General features: G+C 48.2%; 6 protein-coding genes across 6 annotated transcripts; 3 read left to right on the top strand and 3 right to left on the bottom strand.

Annotated features, from left to right (window-relative positions):
• Window positions 1–161: 161 nt before the first annotated feature.
• Window positions 162–925, bottom strand: EI90DRAFT_3037898 (uncharacterized protein). Its single transcript, XM_039058823.1, has 2 exons — window positions 387–925; window positions 162–292 (listed from the first exon to the last, which is right to left on the bottom strand). The coding sequence occupies exon 1, from the start codon at window positions 745–747 to the stop codon at window positions 475–477; it is 273 nt and encodes a 90-aa protein (XP_038921415.1). The 5' UTR covers window positions 748–925; the 3' UTR covers window positions 162–292; window positions 387–474.
• A 1,951-nt stretch (window positions 926–2,876) lies between these two features.
• Window positions 2,877–5,550, bottom strand: EI90DRAFT_3037891 (amino acid/polyamine transporter I). The gene is made up of 14 exons (XM_039058822.1): window positions 5,193–5,550; window positions 5,057–5,123; window positions 4,862–4,982; window positions 4,757–4,801; window positions 4,635–4,691; window positions 4,473–4,564; window positions 4,344–4,406; window positions 4,247–4,283; window positions 3,937–4,177; window positions 3,773–3,878; window positions 3,613–3,722; window positions 3,456–3,533; window positions 3,290–3,392; window positions 2,877–3,232 (listed from the first exon to the last, which is right to left on the bottom strand). Exons 1-14 carry the CDS (start codon window positions 5,475–5,477, stop codon window positions 3,096–3,098), a joined length of 1,542 nt encoding a protein of 513 aa, XP_038921414.1. The 5' UTR covers window positions 5,478–5,550; the 3' UTR covers window positions 2,877–3,095.
• Window positions 5,551–6,566: 1,016 nt separating this feature from the next.
• EI90DRAFT_3242469 (60S ribosomal protein L4) lies at window positions 6,567–8,137 on the top strand (the record flags this gene model as incomplete). The annotated part of the gene is made up of 7 exons (XM_039066537.1): window positions 6,567–6,574; window positions 6,634–6,668; window positions 6,729–6,803; window positions 6,869–7,011; window positions 7,077–7,642; window positions 7,704–7,891; window positions 7,962–8,137. 7 exons carry the CDS (start codon window positions 6,567–6,569, stop codon window positions 8,069–8,071), a joined length of 1,125 nt encoding a protein of 374 aa, XP_038921413.1. The 3' UTR covers window positions 8,072–8,137.
• Window positions 8,138–9,258: 1,121 nt separating this feature from the next.
• Window positions 9,259–10,319, bottom strand: EI90DRAFT_3037886 (small GTPase superfamily; the record flags this gene model as incomplete). Its single annotated transcript, XM_039058821.1, has 4 exons — window positions 10,181–10,319; window positions 9,786–9,983; window positions 9,591–9,716; window positions 9,259–9,530 (listed from the first exon to the last, which is right to left on the bottom strand). Coding segments are annotated over exons 1-4 (418 nt in total), but the record flags the coding sequence as incomplete, so codon positions are not given.
• A 1,190-nt stretch (window positions 10,320–11,509) lies between these two features.
• On the top strand, window positions 11,510–12,764 carry EI90DRAFT_3012751 (uncharacterized protein; the record flags this gene model as incomplete). Its single annotated transcript, XM_039056589.1, has 7 exons — window positions 11,510–11,609; window positions 11,817–11,836; window positions 12,048–12,069; window positions 12,114–12,426; window positions 12,464–12,467; window positions 12,521–12,604; window positions 12,657–12,764. 7 exons carry the CDS (start codon window positions 11,510–11,512, stop codon window positions 12,762–12,764), a joined length of 651 nt encoding a protein of 216 aa, XP_038921411.1.
• A 549-nt stretch (window positions 12,765–13,313) lies between these two features.
• On the top strand, window positions 13,314–16,093 carry EI90DRAFT_2288432 (P-loop containing nucleoside triphosphate hydrolase protein). Its single transcript, XM_039052828.1, has 14 exons — window positions 13,314–13,777; window positions 13,876–13,962; window positions 14,024–14,142; window positions 14,202–14,421; window positions 14,486–14,514; window positions 14,619–14,824; window positions 14,881–14,935; window positions 14,988–15,039; window positions 15,089–15,122; window positions 15,179–15,280; window positions 15,343–15,371; window positions 15,431–15,603; window positions 15,734–15,901; window positions 15,958–16,093. Exons 1-13 carry the CDS (start codon window positions 13,610–13,612, stop codon window positions 15,840–15,842), a joined length of 1,383 nt encoding a protein of 460 aa, XP_038921410.1. The 5' UTR covers window positions 13,314–13,609; the 3' UTR covers window positions 15,843–15,901; window positions 15,958–16,093.
• The last annotated feature ends 30 nt before the right edge of the window (window positions 16,094–16,123 follow it).

Genomic DNA, 16,123 nt, shown 5'->3' with positions numbered 1-16,123 from the left:
GCCACCACATCTGGCCAATGCATTCTCATCGGCTGTTGGATGGTTGTTGTAAAAAAACGCCATGAAACGTTTACCGGGCGTTTAGACGTTATACGGGATTTTCCGACAAGATAAAGCAGCACGTGCAGGGTCAATAGACTAGATATTGATCAGCGACCGCAACTACTCCTAGTACTACTAGTACTGGATTGTGCTGATCCACATCTTGGTAATAGCACCTTACGAAAGAGTACTTGCTTGCCCACGAGCCATGGTGCAGTCATCAGATTCCTCCTGAATACATCCAGAGCAGGTTCCTATCATGTTTTTTGGTATTGGCCTCCAGCTGACTACCACGGACTTACTCCCCGTTGCCTGGACTCTCAATGCACCTATCTCTTCCCCAGGAGATGGACCGACACAACCCCTGTCCCTCGTTAGGGACATTCGTCGCGCTATTCGTAAGGGCTCACGTTACACAGGGGGCCTGGGGAATCATGTCACCCAGTATGACGCGAGTGATATGCAGATCCCCGCGGAGGCTCTGCGTGATCTGACGGGAAGGGAGCCGGAGTCGGTTTTAGCCACAATAGCAATTGCGTTGACAACACGTTGAAGCCATGAAGCCATTGCCCCCTTCACGATTGCACATCCTCGCTTGCGTTCGCCTTCCCTTTCCTGGCCCTTGCTCCTGCCATCGTCCTCATCTTCATCCTCGTGTAAAGTAACTATCTCCATGTCTCTGTCTGCATTCTTTTCAAATCGCATTCGAGGACTTTCTGTCGCTGTCTGGATCTCTGTGTTCTTCGTCTGTTCTCCAAACTCTGTGCCGTTTGGTTCAAGGACGCGTCCAACTGAAGCTATTAAGGAAAAAATTAGTCAGCTGTAAACTTGCCTTTGAGAACCGTTTGAAACATATACAACTCCACCTGCCCTCACTCAGGCTGATCCGTTCCAAATCATATGCTGCTGCCCCTAGTGCCCTCAGCCACACGACCCATGATGGGGTTAATGGAATTCCCGACTGTGTTTCTACTGTGAACCATTGCGCTGAACCATGGCTACAGACGCCATCGGTGTGATGCTCACCACGATCCAGTTGGTATTACTGGGTTTACAATGTTCATCGGACTCACCATCCCCTGTCAGTTGTTTCCCTTCCTGGTTTGCTTCAGGATTGGTAGTCCGGACTCCGGAGTCATGCGCGATTATGGCTGTCCAACATCCATGACCTGATACCACATTGTCCCTATATAACGTTTTGAAAATTAACCCCACGGCTGTACGTCCTTCACTTCTGCTCCTTGACTACGATGGAGAACAACGCCATGGACCAGTACAAAGAGCTCGACAATTCTGTCATTCAACAACAACGTGGAATGGTGTTCACGTCGGTTGGTAGATGTTCCTCACGAGGTCGGAACCACTGACAACTTCAAGAGTCTAGCTGGGACTTGGACAGAAATGGCGGATTTCGTTCTGAATCAGATTCATGTAAACCCATCCGCGGTTGTTATACGGAAGACACCACGTGCACATTTGTCTGTCGATTGACAGCGTTATACCCGTAGCGTCCAAGCCACTTCGATGTGAAGACAGAGATGTTCAATCCAAATTCCGTCATTCGGGTAACCCTCCACCTGGGTCGTTTTGAGCTAAATGCTCACATGGCACTGAGAGTTTCATTTACACGATTTTAGGTGGGTTCTCGGTCTGACGAAATTCCATCTCCCTCCCTTTCGCTGCCCCGGCTGATTACACCTCCGAATGGAAACGGAAGCTGTAGAGAAGGATTAGTGCACTTCGAAGGTTGGACAGGGAAACCACATTACTGCAGGTTGGTACGCGCCGGTAGCGAGCGTAAACCAACAGCCATGCACGATCCCGTGAATTCGAAACATTCGTTTCAGTAACCGGATGCATGTCCTTCCCGGGATCGTTGTTGAGCAGGACAGTACAGGTAGACAGGGTGGAAGTAGCGATGAAAGATCCTCGTACAAAGAGTAGGTCCCCGACGGAAGGGGGAGGAACCAAAATGGTCTTCGGGACGAAGAAGTCGAACTTCGCAGCGGTTGCATCTGCGACATCTGAACCTAGCTTGGGAGGTTAACGCTGCGGCAGCGGTGGGGAAGCCAGAAGAGAAACTGGACGCACCAATCAAACTGTGAAAACGATTGTGGTTCGTTTCTGGAGTCGAATTTAGGAAAGCATACATTGTGAAGTGCGAACGCAACGTAATGTTGAGCGCCATGAGAGGAGGGAGGGACAAGCAAGAGGTGAGAGGAGATCGTTTTATATCAGAACGAAAGTCGGCTGAGTAAATGAAGCCACTTACATGAGCATCAAGCTTGGGATGAGATGGATGTCGAGAGTGGCGGAAGATGGAGCGATACATAGAGAAACATTCCGATATTGAACCGCGTTGAGCTTGAGTGACCCCCTAACCGTATATAAAGCTGAGACCCTGTAGTAGTATCTTTGTATTTACACCCCCCCTCTGCATATACGGTTGAGGGGTCGCTCAACGCTTACACGATCAATAATGGGCAGTCTGTGTGCCATCGGAATCGAGGGTGATGCAGTTCCCGATGAATATGTGAGTGTGCTTACATGTGAGATGGAACGCTTAGTGGCAACCTGGGTTTAAATGAAAGCCAGTGACAGAAGAAAAGAATGTGAGGTGGCGACATGGCCCCAAACGAGCTTAAGCGCGATACAGGTGGACGCCACGGATGTTAAGGCGCAATCGAGATTTGCGTTCGACGTGAAGTCAGTACGACGTCAAGCCGTCCCTAAAGCCAGCGAATGAGAGAGCGAGAAAGGCGAAGCAACCAATCGGAGCGCTTCGATCATAGCTCGATCGCCCAAGCTTTCAGTATATGTAGAGATTTGGATATTGAATATATACCGACGGCCCAGCGTTCGATCCCCAGCAAAATGAGGAAGCGAAGAAGAATGAGTACATACACTTATGTTACTAATACACAGGGTGGCGAAATGGGTAAACTAGTACAGGAGAACGATTACGGGAAAACAAGTTCGCAGGAAGGGGACTTGGCTCAGTGTCAAAAACCGAAAGCCAAGCAGGAAACAGTAACCTAAAAGATGTTCCCCCTTTAAGTTTGCCCCTGCCCCTGTCTTGGCGGTAATAGTCTGGTAGTGGTGGTAGACCGTGGCCCTTGAAATTCATTCTTGCCATGAACATAGTACCATGCAAATGAAAGGAGCAAAACGACTCCCATCACGACAATGGCTGTTTCATGTTTTGGGATTAGGATTGCAATGTCTGGGAAGGGAGAGAATAACGCACTGTAGTTCATGTCAGTTCTGTTTGTTTGGGGTCTACTTGGGAAGAGAAAGATGACACTGATGAGCGCCATGAAGAGTACTGCAACCACAGCTACTGGGCGGCCCTGATGATGAAAAACAAAAGTCAAGCTGTGTAACCATGGGTTTTGGAATGACGATAAGCTCACCCATCTGCCAAGATGGAATGGACCTCGGCGAAATGTGTCCGGGGGGGCGCAAAACCGGCAGATGATCGGAATAGAGTACTAGGTGAGTGGGTGGAATAGGAACAGCGGGGATTAGCAGAGTCCCTCCAAGTGTGTTCTTCAAACAAAAACTCCTCACCGCCACATAGAGTCCAACAACAGACAGAGCAAAAACGGCATCAATTGCCGCAGGACCCGCAAATGCAAGCAGCCCAAGGAGTATGGCTCCAACTGCAGAAAACCAGACAGCTGCAGCAGAGCATTAGATCGATGCCCCCATAAGGATAAGATCAACGCACTGTTTACGGGTGCTTCGGTAAACGAGTTCAGCCGGTAGAGGTACGTGGAGAAAGGGAGCGCGCCATCTCGAGCGAACGCAAATGTCTGCCGTGAAGCAGCCAAAAGCTGTCGTTCGTTCCTCCAGTAAGATAGCGCCCCTTTATCTGGTTACACTAATGCTTACCATACTACTCCCCATCATATACTGTACAGTGACCATGATCACCCAGAAAGCAAGCGTGGTCTTCTTCCCCAGCGAGTTGAAGAGAATGGTCGCCATTGGTTGACCTATTGGATTATTCGCAATGGCTTCCATGTCGGTGCCCATGAAGAAGCTGAGCGTGATGAGGATTGCAGTGCCCAGAACACCACTGGTGCTAACAGCAAGGACAATTCCCCAAGGGACAGCGGTCGCCGCACTTACTCTACGGACCAAAACAAACGAGCAGGAGGTTAGGAGGTTAAGAAGGCAGGGGGCAGGTTTCTTGACTTACACCTCTTCGCTAATATGTACACTAGCATCGAATGAGCCTAAAAGGCATTTGAATATAATTAGTGTTTCAAGAGACATTAACTGAAGGGGTCACATACAAATGGTCCACACGGGTGACATCCATGAAAGGATGAAAGCGAACCCATTTGGCCACCCATCGACTAGATGTATGATTGAACGTCGAGTGACACAGCTTCGATGTAACACGGGAAGAACTGAATACATACGATTCGTGAATTCACCTAAAGCATACGATGCTTTATTGTGATACTCCTTAGGGGTTGCAATGGGAACCGCAATCAGTATCCCTAAACACAGACTATCGATGATGACGGATAAGTCGATGGTGCTGGGCAGACTGGCCAACGACGGCGAGCCACGACACTCACGCAATGTTGAGAATCACGTATGCATTTTGTAAATGCGCAAGCACAGATGTCTTAAAGCTTTGTGAAAAATCATTCCGATCGATTAGTTGCAATGATTGACTATAAGGGGATTCAAAACAGACCAGCATAACAAGGCATGCGAGATAACGACAGCCAGGTACACCGCACTGTGAGTCGTAGAAGAAACTCAGCATCAGCTTGGAATGTCAGGCTGACAGGTCACTCACAAAGTCTCGCCTACCGCAGGCGAGAAGGATGGGTTGGTGAGCGTGGCCGCTGCCATAATCTGGGTCGCACAACCCCAATCAATCGATGCGACGGCGGCTATACAACCGATCGTGTTGCAGTCTGTTCGGGAATTCGTGATATTGTTAATAACGAAGGAAGAACCCCCAGGCGACAATTAATGCAAAGGCACGCACAACCGACAGCCCAGGCGAGCGGCTTCCTCCACTGAGGAGAAGCGTACTGATAGGTCCAGAAATAAAGCTACAGGACGAACAACCGTTAGCGAACTCAGTTCTCCCGAAATTACTGCCTCAGGAGTCAATAACTCACTCCACCGGAGGTGGGGATCGCGCTCGCCAACTCGGCCATAGCCAACCCGATTGCTAGGATGAATACGGACGCGGTGAGCCAGCCCCACACCATCGATGCCGTGCCACCATTCGGTATGGCGTATCCCAGGACCGACGCGATACTTGGAAATAATCCAATTATCGAGAAAGAAATCCCGAACGCCCCGAACTTGGTGAACACTCGCCGGAATTCCCTCCTGTACCCGAACAGGGCCAGGTGTTGATCATCCAAGCGTCGTTGAGTATCTACGGTACCTGTGGACATGACGGTCTGGTCTACCAGTGACTCAAGACCCACTTCCCCACCTCCCTTTTGTATGCTCCGCAGGGGGTAGACAATGTATTGATGGATGAACAAGGGGAAAATTCCTTTCGTCACCGGAATAACGCCAAGATAAGGGTGCAATTAATAGGCAACATTATAACAGCCTTTCACCCCCTTATGGTTTATGTAATTCCAAGACGAAATCGTCGCAATGGCCGCGCGCCTCGTTGCCGCAGATCAGGGCCAGTTTGCAAAACGTTGCAACGGCAACGAAGCATTGACGCAAGCAGAGAGAACAGCCCCTATGCAATGAGAAATCTTTTGACCAGCGGCTCCTTATGATGACTCCAGCATAACAAATCCAGCTGAGGGAGCCGGCAGACAACAGTGGGACCGCCTTCCTGCTAGTTATTACCCGAGTAAGACAATCAATGGCAAATCGATTGCAACAACCAAGCTGTGCGGTATTAAGGAGTGCACTTCACGGCAGCACACCCAGTATTATTGTATTATCCAGATCCACTTGCACAGGCTGGGGACCTCAAATGGAACACATATTTTACTGATGGCAGCAACCAAGATTGTGTCAACGACAGAGCGGGAGCCAAATTCGAACCGAGGCACAAAGATGTTGCGAAAAACAAAACCCTATTCGGGCTGATTCAGTGATCGATGTACAAACACTAATATCATTATGGTAACAAATTTCGTCGAGTGAACCGTACAAGTACTGTTGAGTGAACATTGACACCTGCAAAAAACAAGCATTCGTTAGAAAGCTGCGTGATCATGATACGTGGATAGACACCGATCAAATCAGAGAAATTTTGTCTCATAGACATTTGGGGCGTTACTCCCGTCTCGACGAGCTGGGTTTATTGTGAAATAAACCAACATCACGCAAGTGAAGAATGTGAAGACACTAGGATTCAGCATCAAATAAGCTTACCACTACATATCGCAGAACTGACGAAGACCAGAATGAAGAGGTTGTTGGTATTTATACTGGAATGACAATTTGGGAATCAGCTAGCCGGAAGCAAACAACTGTAACAGTTTCTTCAATCCTCCTCGAAACCTCATCTCTATATGGCCTCGTGAGTTTGTGGGGATCTACAAACAGCAACTCGCTTTTTTAACAAGCGTCTTTTTTTAGTCGCCCCACTGTCAGCGTGCATGCCGTCGGAGGCGGTTAGTGACTCTAAAATGAAGAATCATTGGAAGTATTTATTGACACGCCTTCCGACGCAGAGGCATCGAGCTCTCTCACCCTCCCTGCAGTCCTTACCGCCCCTATCCGTTTGGATGTTGTTCATCAAGTGCACAGTGCGTCAGAGCTCTCGTTCTTTAATAGTGGGATTGGGCCTCAAATGTCAATTCGATTTGTGCAGAAAGCATTGCAAAGAACAAGCGCCAGCCACATGCTGTGAGCGCAAAAGCCGGCGAGCAGACTAGCGCAGAGTCTTGGGGTACTGGTCGTGCCGTTGCCCGTATTCCTCGTGTTGGTGGTGCTGGTACTCACCGCGCTGGTCAGGTACAATGAGTTGCTTATCGATTAGCTCATCGTGATTGACCCGCTTTTGTGGAACCATGTCCTAGGGTGCATTCGGTAACATGTGCCGTGGTGGTCGTATGTTCGCCCCCACCAAAATTTGGCGCAAATGGCATGTTAGGGTCAACCATAACGAGCGCCGTTATGCTGCCATCTCTGCCCTAGCTGCTACCGCTCTCCCTTCGCTTGTACTTGCCCGTGGCCACCGTGTTGAAGGCGTCGATGAGATTCCTCTTGTCGTTTCTGCTGATGTTGAGAATTTCAAGAAGACGAAACAAGCCGTTGCTCTCCTCAAAGCTCTGGGTGCTCACCGTGACGTCGTCAAGGTCTCTAAGTCCCGTACAACGCACCCTGGTAAGGGTAAATGGCGTAACCGTAGGTACAAACAACGCCGTGGCCCTCTCATCGTCTACGGAAATGATGAGGGTATCTCGAAGGCATTCCGTAATTTGCCTGGAGTCGAGGTTGCAAATGTCAGGAGATTGAACCTGCTTCAGCTAGCTCCTGGTGGTCACCTTGGTCGTTTCGTCATCTGGACTGAGACTGCTTTTGGTCTCCTTGACGAGATCTACGGTACCTTCGACAAGCGCTCCGCTCACAAGCGCGATTATATGTCAGTTTGATGGAATTCTCTCGTCCAACCCCATAGTTGCTGATGCTTTATCTCAAAACAGCCTTCCTTCTGCCAAGATTTCCAACCCTGACATTACGCGTGTGATCAACTCGGACGAAATTCAGTCCGTTCTTCGCCGGAAGAGGGCACCCCCAGCTCGCCGTGTGAAGAGGAAAAACGCTCTCAAAAACAAGACGGCTCTCTATAGACTCAATCCTTACGCCAAAGTTCTCGACAAAAAGGCGAAGGGTATGCGTGTTTCTATTCAGTCGATCCACTGTCTTTTCGTCTTACCTCCCATTCTCTTCCTCCGTTACAGCTCTCAGAAAAGAAATTGCGGAGGCCAAAGTAAAAGGGACCTATAAGCCTAAGGAGGCAGAGCCAGACGTTGTTCATGAATCGATTACAGAGACGCTCTTTGCTCCTTGAGACTTTTCATGATTGCACTATGATGATATTGCTTATGTGCTACGGGGATCCTACTGAATCTATGCACATGCTTTTTTGAATTTATTTTCGTATTCGCCAATCAGTAGCACATATCATCCTTTTGGATTGGGTAGCCGGTTAATGACGTTTGTATGCCCCCTAGGTCAGGATGGATGAAGAGGCATTTTTCGGAGCTTGACGAGGCTGGATTGTTTATGTAGACGATGGCACTTGTGCCAATCGAAGCAGGGAGTCCTCCCCGAAACACAATCCCGGGAACTTGTGTCATTTCGGGCTGCTCGTGCGGGCGGTCAGTCGATTGGCTGACCTTTCCATTTTTCCAATAGTTGGACGTTTACAACCGGCGCAGTTGTATGTATCGGGAACGGGCGCTTATCATCGTGCCCCAACGGCACCGCTGCATGAAGACCATATGTGCATGGCAAGATTTTAACTCAGGGATCACTGAAGGTAATGGGTGAGAATGGCCAAGGGGACCAGTCATGGTTGGGCAATGGTCGCAACTGAGGTAAGGACATGATATGAAACGAGATATCAAGCGAACGGGTGCCAAAGGGATGATAAATGAATGAAACTGGAAATCATATGTAGGGCAGGAGAATGGGTTGGAGATGGGAGGTGCGCGAGATTCAATACACTGCGACGAAGGTTCAGGATGGATTGGTTTCACAAAATGCAGGGGTAGCAGAGGAGGTTATAGTATAGAAGCAGTGTACCAACCCAGTTCTGGACCGGTAGCTGATCGCAAACAAGCGCAGAAACACATAAGGAAGCACGCTAGCGTCACGCCAGCTTCGAGGTGTCACGCCATTTGAGTGGAATCAGATGGCTGTGCAAATGTTCGATTCAAATCTTCCTAACTTGGTAACTACAGCAGCCTAGGGAGATGTATAGGGTATCAATTTTGCGTTGTTATACATGCCCATCACCCCCTGTGGCCCCTTCTATATGATTATGAATGTATTGTTATGAAAATGGGGCCCCAGACCCCCCAAATTCCCACTACCCTGTAGCGGTGTTAAATGTGAGAAAACTAGCGATGTAAATAAGCGCTAGATAATTATGGTACTGCGCTCACACGACCAACTACGTTACAGGAGGACGGAGTGACATTGCTGTGCAGGTAATATTCCGTGCTTTTGCAATATTTACTAGGATTGGAGTACAAAAGAAATATGATACACAAGAAATGATAATACGCTACCAAAAGCCTGCCTACAAGATGAGTGGGCGGTAAGAAGGAAACTTTCAGTGCCCCGGCGAACTGCATATGGGTGGATAATGTCTAGACAATGATGCACTGGGACTTTGGTTTGACCCTTTTCGAGAGAAGGGCAGCACGAGTCGCATTTTGGAAAACTTCACGAACACCGTCACCAGTCTTAGCGCTGCATTCTAGGTAGTGACGAGCGCCAATTTTCTGCATCACAGCCATTCCCTATTGAAAGTAATCTTTGGGATCAGATTATTCCCAAAAATGTAAGCTTGAAACGCTCGCCTCCTCGGGTGTGACCGGGCGCTGAGAGGTCTTCTGCAACTCATATGGATCACGTCTGAGATCCTTCTTACACCCAACCAGGATGATAGGCAGTCCGGCACAGAAATGCATGACCTCGAATATCCACTATAAATTTATGGGGGGTGTTCACCAACTTGTTGGAGATGAATCAAAGAGCAATGATTGCTAGCTGACCTTCTCCTGAACGTTGTCCAGCGAATCGGGACTGTCGATTGCAAAACAGATTAAAATAACGTGCGAATCTGGATAGCTAAGAGGCCGGATGCGATCGTAGTCCTCTTGACCAGCGGTATCCCAGAGAGCCAATTCAACATGTTTGCCATCGACTTCGACATCAGCGACGTAGTTCTCAAACACTGTAGGCACATGAACCTAAAAGAACCATGGAGGGGGATGTAAGGGAGCCAAAAATAAGATGGTCCAGTCAGCACCCTCAACAAGGAAAAATCGAGAACGGGAAATGCAAGATAGTGGGCTTCGAGTGTAAAGGCCTTCCTCGCACCGGATAAAACGCCTTTGATAAACCCCTGATTTCGCTTCCCCCATAGCGAGAATTAGAAAGCACTTACCTCAGGAAAGATGCCTTTAGAAAAGACGATCAATAAGCAAGTCTTTCCACATGCACCATCGCCAACAATGACAAGCTTCATGATTGAGTTGTGGGGCCTGGGTATCCTCTACTTCTATTTAACGACTAGCTGAGTTGGCTGAAGGCTTGTACAACTTGGAGTCTCTAAGAACGATTGCAACTTATTGCTCGACATGGGCGGGCCAACAAAGATGCTCCCAGAGAATATCTCAATTGGTGGTCATATCCAGAAACTCACGGACTTTCGAGGATGTAATTCGACCCTTGGCAGGCGTTTTTAGTGAGAAAATACTAGCGTGGAATAACTCGGTTCTCAAGCTGAATAGCGTAGATACAGTCGGTAGCGGGTAATTCCGCGATAGAGAGAAAGTATTCATTTACAGGTCAGGTGAAAGTCACCTGGTCAGACCCGCGCGCCTGCACTCCAATATTTAGACCTTGTTGAAGATAATCCTGGAATCCAGTGGATCGGAAGCGCGAATGAGTTGAATGCTGTGTATCTCTGTGTCATCTTCACCCCTCACACTTTCTACGACAACAATTCTCCAAGGCGTACATGGCTGAGACGTCCGAAACTTTGTACTTCAACAGGGGCGTGAATCGTTCTTTACATCGGTGGGTACATATCCCTCACGACGTCGCAACCACTATCAGGTACAAATGTAGAAGTGGAACAACAACAACCAAGGATGGCTGACTTTTATCGATCATGAAGCCAATGGAAGACCGCACCTCACGTGTGTCTCTTGGTTCGTTCATTGCACTTCTTTCCTCAGGATAGCAGTACATACTTGCAATTGGTCATTGACTTCAAAGTGCCTGAGGTGGAGAGTGATCCGAATGAGGGCATTTGGTTCTAAGATTTCCAATGCTACATCCCAGTGGCTGGGACGCTATGGGTGTTATGTTGTGAATGTGAGGAGAGGGGTGAAACGCAATGAACGAACCAAGAGACACACGTGGAGGTGCGGTCTTCCATTGGCTTCATGATCAATGAACGTCAGCCATCCTTGGTTGTTGTTGCTCCACTTCTACATTTGTACTTGATAGTGGTTTGCGACGTCGTAAGGACCGATGTAAAGAACGATCCACGTCGTTGTTGAAGCACAAAGTTTCGGACGTCTCTGTCGTGGTCCATACTGTTGTTTACTATTGTAGTCAATGAGGAACTGCAGTAGAAGAGGTGTGGTGCTCGTCATTTTCGAAACGTTATATACGTAGACTGTGATGTCAGGTTGTGGATGTTGGACGGCCATAATCACGCATGTATTGAGAGGAGTGTCTCGGAGGCGAAGGCAGAGAGGATGGCATGTCCACTGAACAACACATTGATGCCGCGAGTGAGGCGTGCTGTGTCGGCGGTTTGTACAACATTGGAGTTGGAGAGCTTAGTGCTTTGAATGGTGTTGGTCAGTGAAGAGGCACTTCTCCCTGAGGATGACTGATGGCATTACGGAATCCTTTTTCAGCCGAGTGTTATATTCTGAGCGGATTCCTATTCTGCATCTTATTGGAGTACCCGCGGTCTCTCACTCCAGAAAGATCATGCTATGCTCCAGTATATAGCTCATACTAACTCTAATCGCAAAACTGTGAACTCAGCCGTTTCGATTTAGCCACACCCTTGGCGATGGAGGTAAGTCACAGTGTTTTGAAGGCGCAATGTCTCATTCTCCTGCATAGATTTTAGGGTTTTCAAGGAAATGTCTTCGATATCACTGTAGGGTGTCATTGGACAGCAAAGACAATGCTGCGGAGGCATTGACAAGGTCTACTGCTATGCTTACCGGGGTCCACTCACCGCTGAGTCACCGGAATGCCTTATTGCTGAAAACATATTCACTTAGTGTCGCCCCGTTTATCTCATGCGTAAGTTATTTATCCCAACCTTTCCTGACGCCACTTTATCATAGTTCCAACGAACCTTGTTCTGGTAGAAATTTCTGTCGAGCGCCTTAAGGTCCCTCTTCCGCCATCTGTTCATCCATTTCAGGTTCCCTCGTCTGACCTTCCCGCTGACCTTCAACCCGTGAAGAAACTCTCCGCGAAAGAAGAGGAAGTGACGCATGCGCAATATGCTGCTGTGCACGCTATCACATCACTATTCGCTCAGGCAAAGAACCCCATTATTCTGTTGGATGCCCTCGCAGAAAGGTTGGGTGCTGAGGAACTCGCAGTGGAGCTGGCGGAGAAGACGGGAATGAAGGCGTATGCACAGTCCGATGGGTAAGAGTACAGTTTGGGAGAGTCATCCGTTGTTCAGTGGCGTGAGTTCTTGCGATTGTGATGTTCAGTTGAACTTCTTCAAACTCGGAAATAGATTTATGCGGGAAGCGCGACTATTCCCTCAGTTGCGGCGCAAGTTGAAGCGGATGAGCTTGTCTTTGACGTTGACCCATTGAAGGTCCGTTCAGCATTGGAAAGTCCCTCAGACACTACGCTAACCAATTTCCCAGAGCGATTTTAATACTGGTAGCTTCTCGTATGGAATCAAGTGCGACGAAATCCGAATCGACCACACAGTTGTCGGTGACGCTGATATTTCGTACATGTCCACACGTTAGTGCACTAGAGTGCTTGCGTTGCTTCGCAAAACCTACGTTGCATGTATGAATGGAATGTATTTGAGGCTTTGCGCATACGAGACAAGACGATCCCATTGTTCCCGGTAACGAGCACATTCAATCTGTTCACAAGGAAGGGAGAAGAAAAAAAGAAAGTCCAACGTCAACAAGTGACATTGAATTTGTCCACAGAGGGAAAACAATCGAGTAATTGTGGGCCGACATCGGCAGACTACCAAGGGGAGCCCTGATGTCATTCAACGCGTACCTGACGCTGTCTCATGCAAGAGGACGGGGGAACATGATATGCGACTTCAAGTCAAGGATGCCATGTGAAGTTTTGGGAGAGGACAAGCGTTTGAACGAATTGAACAGGAGGACAGAAGACTGAGTGGGAGCAAAAGATGGTGCAAGGGAGGCAGTTCATGGGAATTAAGAGGAGGAAGTCTCCGAAGAGGTGACGTCAGAGTAATGATGTAAGGGATAAAAGAAGGCTCACACGTTTTCAGCGTCAGAATGTTACGTAATTGTGGGTTGGGAGAGCGACAACTGCAGTGCAGGTAACGCGAGGTAGAGGCACCTTCAATGTTATCCACAGGACGCACCAGTTGTGTGGTGGCCATATAGGACGCTATGCATTAATTTCTAATTCGTCCCTACATACCATTTTTAATGATCACAAGATCTACCCTGAGCCATTCATCCAAATCGGGCGCGCCGATCTTTTTGCGCCTTGCTGTAGTAGGCAGGTTACCTCTATTAGTATTTGCAGAAGCCACTTACAGTAACGTGTCCACGGTATTCTGGACTACAAAAACCCTCAAGCTATCTAGAAAGTTTCTGAGATGGATGAAGAGGATATTTTTGGGAGTCATCCGGAGCCCAACGAGTTTTCAGTGGCCAACTTCGATCGCACATGCGACGCCTCTCGTGCGACACCTCATCCAAACAGGGAGGAGATCCTATATCAGATTCTTCAAAAAACGTTTCGATTTCAAGAATTTAGGCCCAAGGTACGTGTCCATTGCTCGTATCATTTTCAGGCTACCTGATGTGTCGCACCGCGGGCGGGTCGATCGCCTGATATTTCCATTTTCTTGAACATGCACAGCAATTGGACGCTATCAATGCAACGCTCGATGGAAGGGATGTGCTTGTTCGATTCCCCACATCGGGAGGAAAGTCCTTGTGCTTTCAGGTATGCATCCACTTGGTAGAGGCCCACTAGTATCGTTCACCCATCATTACTTTCGTTGCAGTTGCCAGCCATCTATGACTTGCATAACAAACACGCAACAACTTTTGTGATCCAACCTAATGTATCGCTGATCCAAAATCAGGTTGCTGCGCTGAGGAAATTGCAAGTTGCGACCGAGATGTAAGAGTCTATGAATCTCACTGGATATCTGGAACCCAATCTCATGGTACACATTCTAGCTTCGAGCCACGCAACACTCGGAGACAAGCCGATTACTGGAAAGCTCTTGTTGAAAATGCAAACATCCCTCTCTGTTTCTTCACGCCGCAGATGATGCGAATGAGTGAATATCTGAGAGATGTGTTGGGGGAGCTGTTATCCCAGAATCGGATTGCTCGGTTCGTGATCGATGAAGTCCATCTTATTCTTAAAGATGAGAAAGGTGAACACGGGGAGGCGGTGAGTGGTGCTCGACGTTAATGTTCGTCTTTAGCAAGTTAAACCAGTACTGCCTTCTACTCAGTTCCGGGATTTGTGCAGTATTCGAGCTAGGTACCCGAGTAAGTCAGCATGATTGTCTGTCTTTCATGTTGGCTGAGCGATGCTTCAGATGTTCCCATCATAGCCCTATCCGCCACTGCACCCCTAGAAATCAGTGATCGCTTAGGAATGCAGGACGTGGGTGACTTCGTCACCACTGAGATTCGTGCAAATCTTCGCTACTCCGTCGTTTTTCGAGATGGAATCTATATGAGAAACGTGAGACTCCTCATCAAGTTTCTTGAAGAACATAAACGAGAAAAAGGTCTCATTTTCTGTCGGAGAGTGAACGAATGCAAGAAACTGGCCAAGGATCTTCAAGGTCGGGACCTGTGCCAGATTAAATAAAACACAAACTCATCGGACAAAAAATCCTAGAAAAAAATTGGTCAACGCATGCATATTATGCAAGATTAAAAGAAAGGGACACATAGTATGTTTGCCTCAAATGGGAACAAACTGAACCACCGACGTGACATGCCTAGTTTGGAGGAGTTCACACAACCCGGCGGAGGCGTGAATTTCTTGGTTACAACGGTGAGCTGTGCACAAAATGTTCTTTTTCATCCACGAACTTGTTGAGTAGAACGCACTGGGCATTGGGGTGAATCTCCCTAATCGTGTGTTTCCTTCTTAACTCCCCAGGTTGCCATTTACTCACCACATACTCTTGAAGTGAAATACGTTATACACTGGGATCCCCCCTATTCTTTCGAGGAATACTTGCAACAGAGTGGTCGTGCTGGACGTAATGGAGAGGCAGCAGAATGTGTTCTCTGTAAGTTACAGACGGGTTCTCACTGTGCTATCTCGCGCCGGGCTGAACTTCCGGAAAAATAGTCTTTTCCCCTCACTCCATGTCCCGGCAGGTAAAATAATCCTCAAGAGTTCAGCGAGATCAGTCTTCCAAGCTAATTTTCCCCTGTAGCCCCATGGCGCGCCCGAGCTCAGCGACAGAGAGATCCAACAGCGTAATCATATGATCCGTTACGCGATGAATCGTAATTGTCGCCAAACCTGCCACCCTTACGCCACTCAACAAACCCTCTGCGGTGTTTGCGATAATTGCGAAAGGAAGTCGCTCTTCGTTGATATGACAAAGTATGTCAAGTCAGCGGTTACAATGTTTCTGACTACGCCATCCAAACATACTGGGGACTACCCCACCCTGTTCCAATTGAACGCATACTTCCTTGGCATTGCTCGCGGGCCTGATAATCGCTTTGCGAAGGTCTTGCGCAAGGACGCATATGGGATCGGCAAGGGTCCGGGGTTCCGCACCATCGACATGGAATTCTTCTTCATGCGCGCTATCATGGATGAAGTTTTTCGGGAAATAATCCTTCCTCTGGATCGTTACGGGCATGGCGATGAGTTCATGAGCCAGGTTTATGTAGAAGTGAGTGGGAAAAAAAAAAGATGCCTTTAGGGAAATCTTCTCATTTGAAATACTAGCCGGGCGCCTGTGCACGAGAGATATTGCAGGAGGACGGACGTTACTTGGTGGACTTCTCTCCTCTTAACACCAATTGGCCTTGAAATGTAATCGCTTATCTCAATGTGTTTGATCGCTCCTGGATTTAGACTTGATGCCATATGCGCACCTACTGACACAAAGCCT

The sequence above is a fragment of the Cantharellus anzutake genome (genome assembly GCF_015039405.1).
Source record: "Cantharellus anzutake strain C23 chromosome Unknown EI90scaffold_6, whole genome shotgun sequence".
Lineage (NCBI taxonomy): Eukaryota > Fungi > Basidiomycota > Agaricomycetes > Cantharellales > Hydnaceae > Cantharellus > Cantharellus anzutake.
The sequence above is the reverse complement of the archived record's forward strand: the minus strand, read 5'-3'. Positions and strand labels throughout refer to the sequence as shown.

Excerpts from the sequence above, each read along its gene's own strand:
- EI90DRAFT_3037898 (XM_039058823.1), bottom strand. The coding sequence starts at position 747 with ATGCGATTTGAAAAGAATGCAGACAGAGACATGGAGATAGTTACTTTA.
- EI90DRAFT_3037891 (XM_039058822.1), bottom strand. The coding sequence starts at position 5,477 with ATGTCCACAGGTACCGTAGATACTCAACGACGCTTGGATGATCAACAC. Across the intron at positions 5,124-5,192 it reads CGATCCCCACCTCCGGTGGA|CTTTATTTCTGGACCTATCA; the intron begins GTGAGTTATTGA and ends TTCGTCCTGTAG. Across the intron at positions 3,393-3,455 it reads CATTCCATCTTGGCAGATGG|GGCCGCCCAGTAGCTGTGGT; the intron begins GTGAGCTTATCG and ends TTTCATCATCAG.
- EI90DRAFT_2288432 (XM_039052828.1), top strand. The coding sequence starts at position 13,610 with ATGGATGAAGAGGATATTTTTGGGAGTCATCCGGAGCCCAACGAGTTT. Across the intron at positions 13,778-13,875 it reads TTCAAGAATTTAGGCCCAAG|CAATTGGACGCTATCAATGC; the intron begins GTACGTGTCCAT and ends GAACATGCACAG. Across the intron at positions 15,372-15,430 it reads CTCACTCCATGTCCCGGCAG|CCCCATGGCGCGCCCGAGCT; the intron begins GTAAAATAATCC and ends TTTCCCCTGTAG.